We start from the raw sequence: 15,072 nt of genomic DNA, 5'->3' as shown, positions 1-15,072 counted from the left end.
AGGCGGGGATGAGGATCCCGGAGCCGCCGCGGAGGAAGGGGGGCCCGCGGCAGCCGCTCCTCTCTCTCTGCCTCTTCTCGCAGAGGGACAAACTGCGCTCCCTGCCTCAGTTTCCCAGCGGGAAGGGGCTGGAGGCAGCCCTGGCGGCGGGTGAGAAGCGGACGGAGAGCTGCGGAGAGCGCTCTGCTCCCGCTGGCTGCAGCCCGGGACGTGCAGCGGGGGCTGGGGTGAGGAGTTCATTGAGCTCCGAGCGGGGGCTGCAGCTGGACCGAGATGGTTTCCTGCCTGCTCGTAGCTCCTGCAGCAGCAGCCCTGGTGCAAAGCCTAGTTTTATGTGTCAGGGATTCTCCAGCACCCCATCAGACAGAGGACATGGCCAACCTTTCCCAGCTGTGCTCAGACCAAGGCTGCAGCCCTCTGGCAGCAGCTGCTGACCCGTGAGAGCTGGGGATGCACCCCAAGGCATCCCCACCAGTAAACCCTGTTTCCTGGCAATGCTGGTGTGCAGGGGGCCAAGCCCTGGGTGCTAACATCACATCAAGGGAGAGGAAATGGGGTGAATGGTCCCTGCAAGGTGGGAGATGACAAATACCCAAGAAACTCTTTCTCACAGCAAGAGGCTCATGCAAACCACATCCTCTGCTCCCCACGCTGCTCTAACAATGGTAAAAGGCAGCATAGGGGCCTTCTCACTCCCTTCCCTCCCCAGCTGCAGTAAGGTTACAGGCTTTTTCGGGTTCTCTGGGATTTCCGTTGTTGCAGAGGGGAAAATGGACACACACCTCTCACTGTGGGGAAGGGAGGGGAGGAAGCAGTTTGTTACCTTCAGCTAGGAGAGAAAAAGCAAAAGCCAAGCAGCTGTGGGATGCACAAGGAGGTTTACTGGAGAAGGCAGCATGGTGGGGTGGTGGGAGAGGAGAGGCTGACCCTGCCTGGGGCTGGGAGCAGGCAGAAGGGGTCTTTGCCAGCTTCTTTCCAGCTCTGGGCTGCACACCGGGGGAATCTCTGCCTCTCTGAGCCATGGGCCAGATGCCAGACACCACTTTTCTTACAGGACATCCACACTCCCTGGCGCTGTGGCCATCAGGTCGCAGGCAGGCTTGTGCTTCTGCCAGTGCTGCACCTGGCATGCCCTGCAGAGGGGGAAGCTGCTGTCAGGGCACTGGAGTCACATCCATCCCTGGGAGCAAAGCAGCCCAGCACACACCCCTGTGGGAGCTGGGGGAGAGCTGACACAGCCCAGCATTAGACCAAGAGGGGGGTGGATGTGGCCCTAGTCCTGGGGGTTTAGAAGGTTTAACGCCAGACCTTGCCAGATGGTTCAGGAGCAGAGATTTAATTTACTGCCACCGTCCCAGCTGCCTCATCCCAGCCTGTCACCTGCACCCACAGGGTCATGGGTGCTTTCCTACCAAGGTGGGGAGGAGGGAGGCAGTGTCACCACGGAAAACCCAGCCTGTCACTGCTCCCACTGTGGGCAGAGGCAGCTCAGCACCTCGCAGCTGCAACACAACCCTCACCTGCACCTCCTCCCCCAGCAGCCCAGCACATCAGCTTCCCCACAAGATTGGAAGAGGAACATGGCCAGCAGAGAGCTGGTGGTGCTGAGCAGTGCTGGGACCCTTGGCTTTCCTTGCCTTTCCACAGCATTCTCCAGTGAGACCTGTGGTGCTCTGGGGAGCACTGAGGGGCTGCAGGGGGGCCCGGGGGGTGGCAGGGCTCCCTTACCGTGAGCAGTACCACTCGTTCCGGCAGCGAGAGCAGCGCTTGGCTGCCTCTGCACCACACACCCTGCAGCGGGGCTTGTCGGGGGCCAGAGCCTCCATCATGTCCAGGCTGTAGGTCTGTGCCCACCTGTGCAGGCAGAGAGGGGTGAGGCTGCTTACAGGGAATGGCTGACCGGCAGTGAGCTGTCCCTGTTGCACCCTGCCACTGAGGGGACATCTCCAGCTAGTGCCACAGACCCCTCTGTGCTCCCAGTGCTGAGCTCCAGCCCTGCTCATGGGGATACTGGCCCCACTGGGCACTCTGCCTACCTGCCCCAGCCTCACCTGCGTGCCTGCAGCTTCAGCTCCTCATCAGTGGGGCTGAAGGCGTGCTTCACCTGGTGCTTGGCAATGGCCTCCCACTTCCCTGAGTTTTTCTTGAGGATATGGTCCCAGATGACAGGAACCTGGTGGGAGAGGCAGGGCAGGAGGAAGAGGTGCTAAGAGCCTGAAAAAGGATGCTGTGGTTGGGGGAGAAGGCAGCCAGGCCTGGGCACAAGAAGCATGGCCCTCCAGGAGGGCAAGCAGAGGCAGAGGTGGTCAGGGTGTGCTTTTGGGTACATGGAGGGGACGGATCCACTGTCAGTGGGCACTGAGGTGAAACAAGGCAAAACTTTTGGGGTCCAGTTGGGAATGGGTGCCCAGCCTGGAGGCCTGGGCTGCTGAGAAGGAAGTCCTGGGACCTCAGCACCCTGTGTGTGGTGTGAACCCCGTGCTCCAGGGCCGTTTGTCTGAGCAGATTTTTCCGCTCGTCACTTCCCTGAAGAAGAACGGCTGGGGAAGGGCTGGACAGCCAGAGGGAACATCCCAGCCAAGAGCAGCATGCCCAGCTCAGCCTCTGGAGGGGACCGTGCTGCTTCAAACAGCACTGCCTTCTCCAGCAGGGTAAAAATAGCCAAGCAAGGGGAGGAGGCTGCTCTGGGAGCAGGCAAATGGAAAAAAGGCCTTTCCTTAGCTTGGCTCAGCAACAAGGAGTGAGTTCAGCACTCTGTGAGCAGAGCAGGGAGCCCATGTGTGCACTTCCCACTGCCTCCCTGTGCCTGCCCCGGGCTCAGCCTCAGCCTTGGCAGGGGCAGCACTGGCACAAAAGCAGAGCTATGGAGAAGGGCAGCAGCCTGGTGAGGGCTGGAGGAGGTCCCCAGCATGGCAGCTGCTTGTCACTGGGCCACCAACATGCTGGCAGTCAAGGCACGGGGAGTGAATCCATGTCCACCTCCATCCTGCTGCCATCCCCAGCCCCAAGAGCTCAGCTGCCAGTCTGCAGCTTCCGCAGCTCCCTGCCTGGGCCATGCCTCCAACTCAGCCACAGCCACCTCTGACAGGACACAGCACCCTCCTGCCAGGCCATACAGCCAGCTGGGCTGGGGACAGCGTGCTCCACTGGGGACAGCGTGCTCCCACTGGGGACAGCCCAGACAGCCCTGCCCAGCAGACCCATCTCCTCCAGGAAGTGCTGTGGGAGCCTCTGGCAGTGGGGAAGAGCCTCTGTGCTCCCATTTCTTCTCAGCAGCCTCTCTGCAGATCTGCCCCCACACTCAGTTTCTCCTCTCAGCTCACAAGAAGGCAGTAGAAACACATAAAAACACTTTTCTCCAGAGATGACCACTGCCTGAATTAAAACCCCCAAGAACCTCTTGGCTGTTTAAAGACCTTCATGGCCAAACTCCCAAAGGCCCAGACACCAGCTGGGACCAGTTTAACTCCAGACTCTATCACCAGATGATGATGTCCCTCTGTACAAGTGTGCCAAGCAGTCTCAGACCAGGGCTGTAAAAGGGGACTTCCCTGGGGAGTCCAGAATTCAACAGGAAAACACTGATAAATGTCAAATGAAGAGTTAATTGTCAAAACAAGCCACTGTCTATGTCTGCCCCATGCAGCTGCCATCCTAGGGGCTCAGTGTGACCTGGAGAGCTGTTTATAACTCAGCATGTATGCTTTTAGATGTGATTGCTTGGCCACTGCAGGGCAGGACAAGGCTCCCATGTCAGCCACAGCAGCTTTGCTGGCAATAAGGGTGTAACTGAAATGGGTACCTGGCTGTTTTTCCAGGGCATCATCGCTCCAGAGCTGAGCTTGGTAGAAGAAAAAAAGGGTAGGGAGCCATCAGGCTTAAGCCAGAGCAGCTGTAGAGGTGAAGGAAAAGCCACAGGATACCTGCTCCAGGATGAGATCCTTTTTGGGGGGAGCAGGGTCTGTCACTGCAAGGTAACTCAGAAATCTCTGCATCTCCACCAGGTTGGGCAGCTGGTCAATGAGGACATCTGTCAGGAATGCACGGAGCTGTGGCCATGGATGGGGGACAAAAGTGAAAGGAGAGGGGTCAGGACAAGGGAGTGAGAGCTGAGGATGCAGCAGGGCAGGAGCAGGGATTTGAGGGGCAGGGGCAGAGACACCAGTGGGGGTCTCACGGGGTGCACTCACACACACAAGCTTTGCTGCTGCTGCTGCAGTGACAGACCCGCTGTCCCCCACCACTGGCTCTTGGAGCCCTCAGTGAGGATGGGCACAGATATCTGGAGGTGCCCAGGTGCTGCAGGGTCCTACCTTGAGGAGCTGGCTCTTGTTGAAGCCATCGAAGCGGTATTTGCGCTGGCACTCGGGGCTGAGCAGCAGGTTCAGCAGGGCAAGCCACACCTGCCCATCCAGCTTGGTCATCTTCCCCTGCTCCTCAGGGGGCACCACGTGCCACGTGCCATTCTCAAACTTCCTGAGCTTGCCTGAGGGACAGAAGGACCAGGGAGACACAGTGCTGCCTGGGGGAAGAGAGCTCAGAAGGGGGATGCTGGCCTGTGCTCCCTGCCTCACTTCACCCTCTGCCTCAGTTTCCCCACCCTTTGCTCCACACAGCAGCCTACTTGGCGCTGAGGCAAAATATTAAAGAACATGAAAAGCAGAAAAGACATATTACTGAAAAACCAATATTGCTGTGGCAGGAACAAAAGATCCCTGAGACATCTCCCTCTGTACTTGGCCAGGAGTGTAGAGCACTGGTGGGCAGCAGGGCAGCCCATGCTGCAATAGCAGAGTGGGTGGAGGGACCCATTTTGGGGTACCAGCATGGCCACTCTTACTGAGTTTCCTCTGCCAGGCAAAGCCAGAAGCAGCATGACTACAACAGATATGACAAAACAAGCTCCAACAGCTACTATGTGGCTCTAGGGGATGGAGCAGGATGTGACCCTGCATCTGCACAGCCTGGAAATGCCTTTGTGCTCGTCTCCTTGCAGTCCCTCCCTCAGGGCCCTGGATCAAAGCTCCCTCTCACACCCCCAGCACACAGGCAGGAGGCAGGGATGTGTTTGTGGCTGCAGGAAGGAGGGAAGCTCCTGCAGCCAGCTGGGCTGCTCTGGGCAGGCACAGCCCCATGCTCCCTGCAGCTCTTCCTGCTCTGCCCCGAGCTGTTCCCACGGCCCAGGGAGGCAGGGGCAGCCTGGGGGGCTCTGGGGGGCGTGCCTGGCTGCAGAGCTGGGACACCATGGCCAATGGGCACAGCCTCATCTGGGGCCTTTGGCAAGAGTGAAGCTCAGGGACCAGCAGCACAATCAGGGCAATGTTTGCTGCCTGGGGAGAGACCACGTCTGGCTCTAGGGAGTGCTGCCCCAAAAGGTGCAGAGAAGCTGGGACTGGCACTCTGGTGTTTCTGTGTGCAGAACACTCCTCAGAGGAGCACGTGGGGCTGGCTGAGGTGCTACACTCCAGTGCTGGCTGTGATCACTCAAAGAGACCCAGCCCTGTGTGAGGATCAGCCTTTGGGAGCACGGCCGGGTCCCCAGCCCAGCTGTGCTGCAGCTGCTCTGAGCTGAACAGCTCCAGGCAGGGAGCATGAGGAGCTGCAGGGAGGGCAGAGGGGGAACAGCCCTGCAGGGGCTCCTGCAGCACATCCCAGTGGATGCACATCCCAGCACAGTGTCCCAGAGACCAGGGGCATGATCCATACCTGCTTCCCAGCAGCTCCAGGGGCAATGCTCCACCAGCTCGACAAGGAGGCAGGGCAGGTTGTGGGTGTTCAGCATCCGTGTCAGGGCACTCAGGGGCAGACTGGAGGTTTGACAGAAAGGGAGAAACGGCACTCACAGATTAATGCCAGAATTTGTATCTACAAATGCTCCCTCAGGCAGCTGGGAGAGGCAGGAGAGGAACAATGATCTCAGTTCCCAGGAGTACCATGGAGCAGGGTGCACTGCTGCTGTGTTTTCTCCCACAGCACAGTGCCACTGTCACTGTGGACACAGCCAGCTGCTGAAGGGGATCCAGGCACCCTCTGTGACCCCACAGGAATCCCATCTGGAGAGCTGGGCACATCCTCTGCTGCTCCTAGGCCCCTACCTGTCCAGCTGGTCAGTGATGAAGCGCAGCACGGACAGAGCCTTCAGGGAAATCTCAAACTCCATCACCTCTGCCTGCTTCTGCAGCTCCTGTGGAGGGACAGGAGCAGCCTTGGTTGGGATTTCAGGGCCCATTTCCCAGGAGCTACAGAGAGGCAGGCTGTTGACTGCACTGGTAACCACAGTCTGGCTAGGAAAACAGAGCCCTGAAAAACAGTTTCTTGTCTCAACTGTGCCAGCACTGCCTGTTTGCCAGCACAGCCACAGAAGTGCCTGCAGCTGCTCTTCCCTCATGTCCCTGTCCCTAACAGGTTGTGGGTGGCTATTGGCTGCAGTGCTCCTGCACAAGAACACCCCCTGAAAGAGGCTGGCCCCAAATTTTGCCTCTCTCCCTTTCTGGGACCATCTTGTGACCCATGGCCCTGTGGAGATCTATGAGGGTTGAAGGAGGAGGGAGCTGCATGATCAGCAGAGGCACCAGAGAAGGAGGAAGAGGAGGGAGAAACTTGGCCCTGGTGCAGCTGCAGTCCTGCATCCACCCCTCCTGGATGTGCCTCTTCCCTCCAGCTTGGGAACAGCCAACTCGAATATCTGCTGTGGTTATCCCAGCCCTCAGCTGTGCCATGCTCTGCAGCCACCCAGCTCCTTCCCTTCCCCTCATCCCCATCAGCCTGAGCACTCTGACTCAGCCTCTCTGAGACCAGGGCAGGCCATTCTCAGAGGTGCCAAGTCCTTCTCCCTGGCTTGGGCAGAGCTTCTCTCCAGCCCCAAATGCAGCTCACACTTGGTGTGCAGAGCTCTGACCTCAGCTTCCTGTATTTCTCCAAACAGCCACTGCAACAGTTGCTGTCCAGATTTCTGTGCGAAGCAGCTCTGTGCTCCCCGTGCTGGTGCCCCACAGTTACTAAGAGAGCCTTGTGGGCTCTTCCCTGCCTCCTCCCTCTCCAAACTGCCCTAGTGAGGTTTGTCCCACAGCTCCTCCTTGTATCCAGACCTCATCTCTGCTGCCTTGAGACAGGGACTGTCTTTTGTCAAGGGGACAACAGAACAAGGGTTACCACCATACACAGTTCCAAAGGACAACAGGCTCCACAGCCCAGGAGATGGCAGGAACAGCTTTTTCACAGGGGTTATTGTACACAGGGTCAGGAGAGGCTGGAATGAATCAGAGGAAACCAGGCTCTGGAAGATGAGTGCTTTTGAGAATCCTATTGGCTAGAAAAGGTCTGGGTTTTTGTGTTCGTGTCAAAAGCAGTAACAGAGGCACCCCTTTCCCCTCCCCAGCTGGGAAAACATTTCCTGGAAAACATCCCTATTGTGCTCCAGATCCCTCCACTTCCTTCCCTTGTCTGAGGGAGAAGTATGTGCTTGGGCAGCAAGCCAAGGGATGGAGGCGAAGGGAGGTTCAGGCTCTGCCTTTAACCCTGCTCTTCCAGACACTCCTCCTGCTGTGCAGCTCCAGGTGCTGAGGAGCACCAGAGGCAAAGACACCTCTTGCTCTGGGAAGGGGTGTGTGTGTCAGCCTGGGAATACCTGACTGGGAAAGCTCTGGGATCGAGGAGTTGTTTCTCAGAGAACAAAGGAAGCTGGGGGAAGGACATGAGGACAACTCCTGATTGTCAGGAGAACCCTCTCATGGTCAACCTGGCTGGCTGTACTGGCAGCCTGACCCAGGGTGGCTTCCCAAAATTCAGGGAGAGATATCCACACAGCTTCTGAGAGCAACAGCAAATGGCCAAACCCCTCTACTGGACATTTTGCCCATCAACTCCCCAGTATGTCCTGCAGGAAGCCTCAGGCTGGCACTAGCAGCAGGCAGGGCAGAGTGGAGGTGGATGCAGCCACAGGCACAGAGAACAGAGAAGCACCAGACACCCTGAGGTGGGCAGGAGGTGCCAGGGCTGCCACCCACGGAAAGATCGCCCTGTCCCCAGGGAGCTCCAGGGCTTTCTCCTCACCTGCATGGACGAGGGGCTGGCCAGAGGCTCAGCAGGGAGCTCTGCTGAGGTCGCTGCTGGCGCCGTGGTGCTCCGAGCTGCCAGCAGGGTCAGCTTGCGGTGGCAGTAATCGATCAGGTCCAGGATGCTGTCCCCCGCTGACTCGCAGATCTCCTGCACAGCCACAAGGGGCTCACACAGCTCAGTCCCCACAGTGTTCCGCCCCAGGGGCTTCCCAGCTGGGAAAGCTGAAGCTGCCGCTCACCTTGTGAAAGAACACTGTCTCCAGGAGGTTGATGATGGAGGCTTCGTGGTGCAGCTGTGGGAGGAGAATGGCAACAGTGAGTGACAGTGGAGCAGCACTGGGACAGGGAAAAGGGCTCTTCTGAGAAGCTGCTTATGTAGCTGTGGCCAAAGAGAAAGACACAAATGATGCAACATTCCAAACAGCTCCAGCTCATGCAGTTCGTGTTAATATTTATGCTGACATGTCTGTGACATTCCAACATGCCAATGGAGGGCCACAGTTCCCAGCAGGCAGGGCTCAGCCAGTGCTGCAGGGGCAGCACAGCCACTGCCCTTGAGCAAGCTGCAGGCTCTGGCACCAGTGCCTGAGCTGGGGCAGTGCTCTGCATGGCTGTGCTCCTCCAGGCCCTGGGAGGGGCACACAGCCTTGTCCAGGACTGGGAGCTATGGAATAGCTGCCCTGAGGCAATTGGCTGCCCAGGGAAAATACCACCTTGCCCTTGCAAGGTGTTACTGTGCACTGAAAATGGGTTAAAACCTCCAAGCCTCAGGCAAATGTTCCTTAGCTCAAGGGCTGCATCCCTCTGCAAGGAAGCCCAGATCTGGAGATCATTCCCTTAACAAGAATGGTCCCAGGAGCTCAGTAAGAAAAAGTTACATTTCTGTTAGCCCAGAGGCACATAAGACTGGAGAGCCTCTGGCTAGAGAAAAACAGTGCTCAGAGGGGGGAAAACACCCCAGGGGTATCACTGCCTGGGAGCAGGGACAGCACTGGGAGCCACAGCCAGGAGCACAGCTGCCTCCAGGAGTGGCTTTTGCTGCACCCAGCAGCTCCTGCAAGCCCCTGTGTGGGATTAGAGAGGGGACAGCTCTCCACAAAGCCAAGCTGCCCTGGGAGTGAGTCCCTGTCCCTCCTGGGCCAAGGCCATGGGCTTGTATGGGTTCTGGGAACCCCGGCCCTTCCCCCTGTGTCCCACTGCCCACCTCAGCCACGAGACCCTCAGGGTGACATTTCTTTTCCAGCAGAGCTGTGCCTGCCCCATTTTCAGGCTGGCTCCCAGCACCCCCTGTACTCACCACCACGTAGATGGGGAAGGTGCTTCTCGGCTTGAAGTCCTGCAGCCGGCACAGCACAGGGAAGATCTTGTGCTTCCAGATCTCCACAGAGATCAGCTCCCCAATGAGAACAGCAATCTAGACAGGGAAGGGATGGGGAAGTGAAGCCTTTCAGACCAGGGCTGCAGGGGGAACCTGCAGTTGCTAATGGTCAGCCCCACTGGAGTCACCCAGGGAGGAGGGTGGCCCTGGGGCACACTCTGAACTCCTCCAGCTCAGAAGCCAGCAGCTTCTCACAGCAGGGCACAGCTCCTGGGGCTGCAGGGAGGGAACGTGACCCCAAGGAGCCGGGCAGGTCCAGGCAACCTCACAGCCTGGGACTGGGACCTCCTTCAGGCATAGGGCAGAGATCTACAGCCAGAGGGACCAGTGCAGCAAGGAGACCACAACAACCTCCAAGAGAGAAACCAGACACCAGCAAGTAGAAATACCACAGCTTGAGCTTTAATTAAAAAAAAAAACAAACTGGTACACCACCAGTCAAACATCTTTTCCAGAGACACAACAGATTCTTGGGCACTTTATTCCAAAATTGCACACACTGCCCACAGGGCAAGCCCAGCTGGAGGCTGAGGGCCCAGCAGGGGGATCACTCCTGCACCCAGGGAGGCTCACCTTGGCATGGCTGACCAGCAGCTCGGTGAGGAGCTGCTCCTGGCCCGCTGAGGCGCTCAGGATGCCGTGCATGTTGAGCTTCTCCACGTACTCGTGCTGCCGAAGCCATCTGGGGGGCAGCCAGCGGGACACCAGTGCCACAGAGCTCTGGGGGCTCTCCTGGCGAGGCTCCCTCGTGCAGGGAAACCTCCTGTAACCCCCAGCCCCACACTGTGCCCTGAGCCTGGGGCTGCAGCTCCCCTGCACAGCCCTGCTGCCCCCACAGCCCCCTCTGTCAGTGGGGACACCACAGAACCAGGGGCAGCCCCTCCATCACCCCCACCCTCACAGACACCCACATCTGGGACCCCTCCTCACCCTGGGCCCTCCAATCTCCCCCAGTCCCTCAAGAATTGTAGCCCCTTCTCTCACCCCACCTCAAAACCAGAACTCCTCCTCTCAACCCAAAACCTTCTGGAAACCCCTCCTTACCCCCACTGTGACCCCTGGGGAGGCCCCAAACCGGGCCCCCTCCTGTGCTCCCACAGCCCCGAATGGGACCACCCAAATTTAAAGTCCCTCTTTCATGTTCTCCCTTATAAACACCGCACCGCCGTGTCCCCGCACCCCTGCCCGCCGATGTCGCGCAGCTCGGAGCCCTGCAGGGCTCGCACCAGCGCCTCGGCCTCGGCGGGCGGCAGCGGCCCGGGCACGGCGGCCATGGCGTCCGCGTCGCTGTGGCAACGGCGCCGCCGACAGCGCCCCCTGGCGGCGCGGAGGACGGTGCTGCCCCCTGGCGGCACGGAGGAGCGGGCACGGCCAGCGGGGACACGTGGCGGGACAGCGGGGGACACAGCGGGGACGCGCGAGGGGACACAGCTCTAGAGAGGGCTGCGTCACTTCCAGCACACGATGATGTTGGGGTCATTCTCCAGGCGCTCATCCAGCTCCTTGTAACTCATGCCTGAGGAGTAAGACAGTGTGGTGTCAGGGGGGTATCCAGCAGCGGTGTCAGAGTGGAGTCCCCAAGCCCTGCCCCTGGCAACATGGGCTTGGCAGCCTGGCTTGGAGAAGAGCCTGGCCCACAGTCCCGTCTCCCTGCAGTCTGAAGGCTCCCAAAGGGGCAAGAACCCAGGACCAGTGCCCAGCTGTGGGCAGGCAGACATGGCCGTGTCTCCCAGCAGCCCTGGCCAGGCAGACATGGCCGTGTGTCTCCCAGCAGCCCTGGGGTGCACACACACGGAGCAGAGGATGCTGTGGTCCCAGGGATCCGTACCAGTCTTGCAGCAGATCTCATCGTAGCTGTGGCAGCCCGTGTACAGCCGGGCAGGGTGGCTGCGCTCGTCCCGGGCCACCTTGACTGGGTATTTCTGCAGCCGCCGGATCAGGCCCTTCATCAAACCAAACTGGATCAGCCTCCTGGGGACGAGGAGACAGATGGGACCACAATGTCGAGGTGCCAAATGGCCCAGCTCCCCACATTCCCTTCTGTTCCACATGCCCCACCACTGCCTCACGGTTCCTACCCTACAGACAGAGTTGAGTACTTCCTGCTGACTCTCTGTGCCACCCCCAGTGCCACCACTGCCCTCAGGCTGTGATCAGGAGGGCTCTGACCTCTCATCCACCCTCTGGAGCTGCAGGGTGTAGCGGGAGATGAGGTCTCGCACGGTGGTGCCAGGGCTCAGCCCGCAGTACAGCTGGAAGACATCCCTGAGGCTGGCTCGCTTGTGCCCTGCAAGGACAAGTCACCACTCAGCTGCCCTCTCCCCCTGCCTGGGCCAGCATCCCCAGGCAGCATCACTGTACCTTGTTTGGTGACATAGGACAGACACTCTTCCTGGAGGCACTTGTCATCCACCAGGTCCTGGACTTTGGGTGTGGTGCAATAGACATTGGAGTACTGGAGGGTGATGGAAAAGCAGCTCTGCTCAGCTGCAGCTCTGACAGACAGGCCTGGCCCACCCCAACCCTGCCACTGCCCAAATCCCCTCACAGCCCCACGGCCCGACCCACCTGGAGTATGGAGACAAGAGTGACGACCCCGTAGTACCTGCAGAGGGACAGGGAAGGGTGAGAGGAGCCCTGCGGCAGCTCCCACCCCCCTGGGCTGTGCAGCCCTGCATGGGGGGCACTCACAGCAGCCCTTGCACGGGGGGCACTCACTCACAGCAGCCCCTGCACGGGGGGCACTCACTCACAGCAGCCCCTGCACGGGGGGCACTCACTCACAGCAGGTTCTGCACGGGGGGCACTCACTCACAGCAGCCCTTGCACGGGGGGCACTCACTCACAGCAGGTTCTGCACGGGGGGCACTCACTCACAGCAGCCCCTGCACGGGGGGCACTCACTCACAGCAGCCCCTGCACGGGGGGCACTCACTCACAGCAGCCCTTGCACGGGGGGCACTCACTCACAGCAGGTTCTGCACGGGGGGCACTCACTCACAGCAGGTTCTGCACGGGGGGCACTCACTCACAGCAGCCCCTGCACGGGGGGCACTCACTCACAGCAGCCCCTGCACGGGGGGCACTCACTCACAGCAGCCCCTGCATGGGGGCACTCACTCACAGCAGCCCTTGCGGGGGCACTCACTCACAGCAGTTCTGCACGGGGGGCACTCACTCACAGCAGCCCCTGCACGGGGGGCACTCACTCACAGCAGCCCTTGCACGGGGGGCACTCACTCACAGCAGGTTCTGCATGGGGGGCACTCACTCACAGCAGGTTCTGCACGGGGGGCACTCACTCACAGCAGCCCTTGCACGGGGGGCACTCACTCACAGCAGGTTCTGCACGGCGATGCGCACCAAGTTCAGCTCCACGTCGGCCTCGGCCGAGATCTTCTGGACGTGCCGGAATCCATCGATGTAGGGCAGGATCTGGGAGGGGGGAGGCAGGAGGGAAAGGGCAGAGAGCACTGAGGCATCAGCCTGAAGCCCAAGCAGCTCCCCTGGATCTGGGAGCAGCTGGGATGGGCAGGCTCCATCCCCAGGTGTGCTTTATCTTTGTGCTGATGAATGATTTGCTCACAGGCCCAAGCACAAAGCCAAGGGCAGCACCAAACTGTGCTCATCAATGTGGGGATCTCCAGGACAGCCCAACTCCCCCGAGGGTCTGGAAACTGATCCCCTTCAAAGTGTTAATCACACGGACCTGCTGCGTGGTGAGATCCCACTGGGAGTTGAAGAAGTCATCCTTGTCCTGGGTGAAGACAGGGACATCATACTCCTGCACGATGGGGGGGTCTGGGCGCTGCTCAATCACCTTCAGGTGGATGGTGTTGGACTCATCTGCCCGGGAAAAGGGGAAGGCTCTTTCTCCGTGCAAAGCAGTGCTCCCTCAGGAGCTTGCAACCATCAATCCCAGGACAGCACAATGGCACACAGAACAAGGTGTTTGCAGCCCATAATCCCATCCCACCCATCCCTTGGAGCCAGGTAGGGCAAGGCTGGGTCAGACACCCCCAGATCCCAGCACAAACAGGCAGGGAGCAGCACAGGCAGAGCCAACCTGGGCAGGGAATGGCCCAGCTGTCTCCCAGCATGGCCCTGTCCTCGACGTACCTATGGGAAGGGTGCACTTCCCTTTGGCATTCAGCTCCTCCAGCAGGATGGTCATGATGGGAACCAGCTTCTGTTTACTCTCCTCATTGGAGATGAATCCACTTTCCAGCTGAAGAGAGCAGAAAGTCAAGTCAGCTGCTCCCCACAGGATTACTGGCTACAGCAGCTCAGATCCTGTTCCTGTTTAGAACTGATCTGTAGGAAACCAGCAGCACAATCCCCTCCTCAGTGTAAATCCAGCCCCTGTCCCAGCAATGCCCAGTGGCCCCCACACACTCCAGGAGCCTGCAGAGGTGCCCAGGCTCTGCGGGGTGGGTGGGGAGGCAGCCTGGCCGTGCCCAGCCTCACCTCGAGGGTGGTGAGGTAGCCAGCCAGCTTCTTCACGATGGGCTCCAGCGCGCAGGCCTTGGCTCTGGCATCACACACGAAGCCCAGATTGAAGAGCAGAGCGTTCCTGCTGTACTTCTTGTGCTCTATGCACACGGGGCAGCCGATCAGCTTCTTCTCCATGGCCGTCCTGTGGGGACACCTGTCACCTGCACCTGTGCCCTCAGGGAGCCTCGAGTCCCCCACAAGAATGGCTCCCGGTCAGCTCTGCAGGTAGCTCTTTACATTGCGGGAAAAATGATGCCTAAGCCCTCATGCTCAGAGTGCAAATCACAGGCTGAAGGGGGAGTGGGGAGGAAACAGTCAGCCCTCAGAAAAGGAAACAGACTGCTTTGGAAAGCAGCACAGCCCTCCCGACTGGTCTGACCTTCCTGCATTATTTAAGGCTGACGGAGCAGCAGATGCAGCACCAGCCACCCCCAAATGTGACTGCCCACCCTGTGCATGGGTACCTGGGGACACCGCAGTGACCCTGCTGGCCCTGGGCCGGGAGCCCAGCGCCGGCAGTGCCACAGCACCGAGCTGCGCCCCGCACCGAGCCGTGCTCCGAACCGAGCCGTGCCCCGCAACGAGCCGTGCCCCGCACCGAGCCGTGCCCCGCACCGAGCCGTGCCCCGCACCGAGCCGTGCTCCCCACAGAGCCGTGCTCCCCACAGAGCCGTGCTCCCCACCGAGCCCGCCGGGACAGCGGCTCCCGGGCAGCCACGGGGCTCTGCCCGCACTCACACGGTGATCAGCTTGTTCTGCAGCTCGGGCTTGGTGATCACGTACACCTGGATGGTGTCAAACAGCTCCCGGGAGATGAAGTCCTCGGGGACCTGCGGCGGCACAGGAGGCTCCGTTCCAGCCGAGCCCGTCCTGCTCCGGGGAGCGCCCAGCACCCTGTCCCTGTGCCCCCTTCCCTTCCCCGACGGCCCAGTCCCAGCCCCCGCCGCGGGCAGGCGCCGCGGGCCCCGGGCGGCTCGCCCCGCACCTGGTAGGTGATTTTGGGCCCGAGCGTGGGGTGGAACTCGCTGAAGAACACGCACTCTATGCGGCCTCCCATGACGGGACGCGAGCGGCCGAGCCCCAGCCCAGCCCCGCCGGCCACCGTAGCGCCGCTCCCGCGGAGTCACGGCCGCGCGGGGGGGC

The 15,072-nt window shown here is 60.2% G+C and overlaps 2 protein-coding genes across 2 annotated transcripts; both read right to left on the bottom strand.

Moving 5' to 3' along the window:
* Positions 1-163: 163 nt before the first annotated feature.
* Positions 164-10,730, bottom strand: ZMYND10 (zinc finger MYND-type containing 10). The gene is made up of 14 exons (XM_030956891.1): positions 10,615-10,730; positions 10,009-10,117; positions 9,355-9,471; positions 8,297-8,350; positions 8,053-8,205; positions 6,096-6,184; positions 5,707-5,807; positions 4,314-4,486; positions 3,924-4,049; positions 3,803-3,841; positions 2,052-2,173; positions 1,729-1,854; positions 824-1,133; positions 164-312 (listed from the first exon to the last, which is right to left on the bottom strand). Exons 1-13 carry the CDS (start codon positions 10,707-10,709, stop codon positions 1,049-1,051), a joined length of 1,389 nt encoding a protein of 462 aa, XP_030812751.1. The 5' UTR covers positions 10,710-10,730; the 3' UTR covers positions 164-312; positions 824-1,048.
* NPRL2 (NPR2 like, GATOR1 complex subunit) lies at positions 9,719-15,065 on the bottom strand. Its single transcript, XM_030956892.1, has 11 exons — positions 14,915-15,065; positions 14,668-14,759; positions 13,903-14,071; positions 13,555-13,663; positions 13,145-13,281; positions 12,773-12,870; positions 12,004-12,040; positions 11,797-11,890; positions 11,605-11,722; positions 11,264-11,406; positions 9,719-10,951 (listed from the first exon to the last, which is right to left on the bottom strand). The coding sequence occupies exons 1-11, from the start codon at positions 14,984-14,986 to the stop codon at positions 10,884-10,886; spliced, it is 1,137 nt and encodes a 378-aa protein (XP_030812752.1). The 5' UTR covers positions 14,987-15,065; the 3' UTR covers positions 9,719-10,883.
* Between the last annotated feature and the right edge of the window lie 7 nt (positions 15,066-15,072).

This window comes from Camarhynchus parvulus, chromosome 12 (assembly GCF_901933205.1).
Source record: "Camarhynchus parvulus chromosome 12, STF_HiC, whole genome shotgun sequence".
Taxonomy (NCBI): Eukaryota; Metazoa; Chordata; class Aves; order Passeriformes; family Thraupidae; genus Camarhynchus; species Camarhynchus parvulus.
This window is presented reverse-complemented; position numbering and strand designations above follow the sequence as displayed.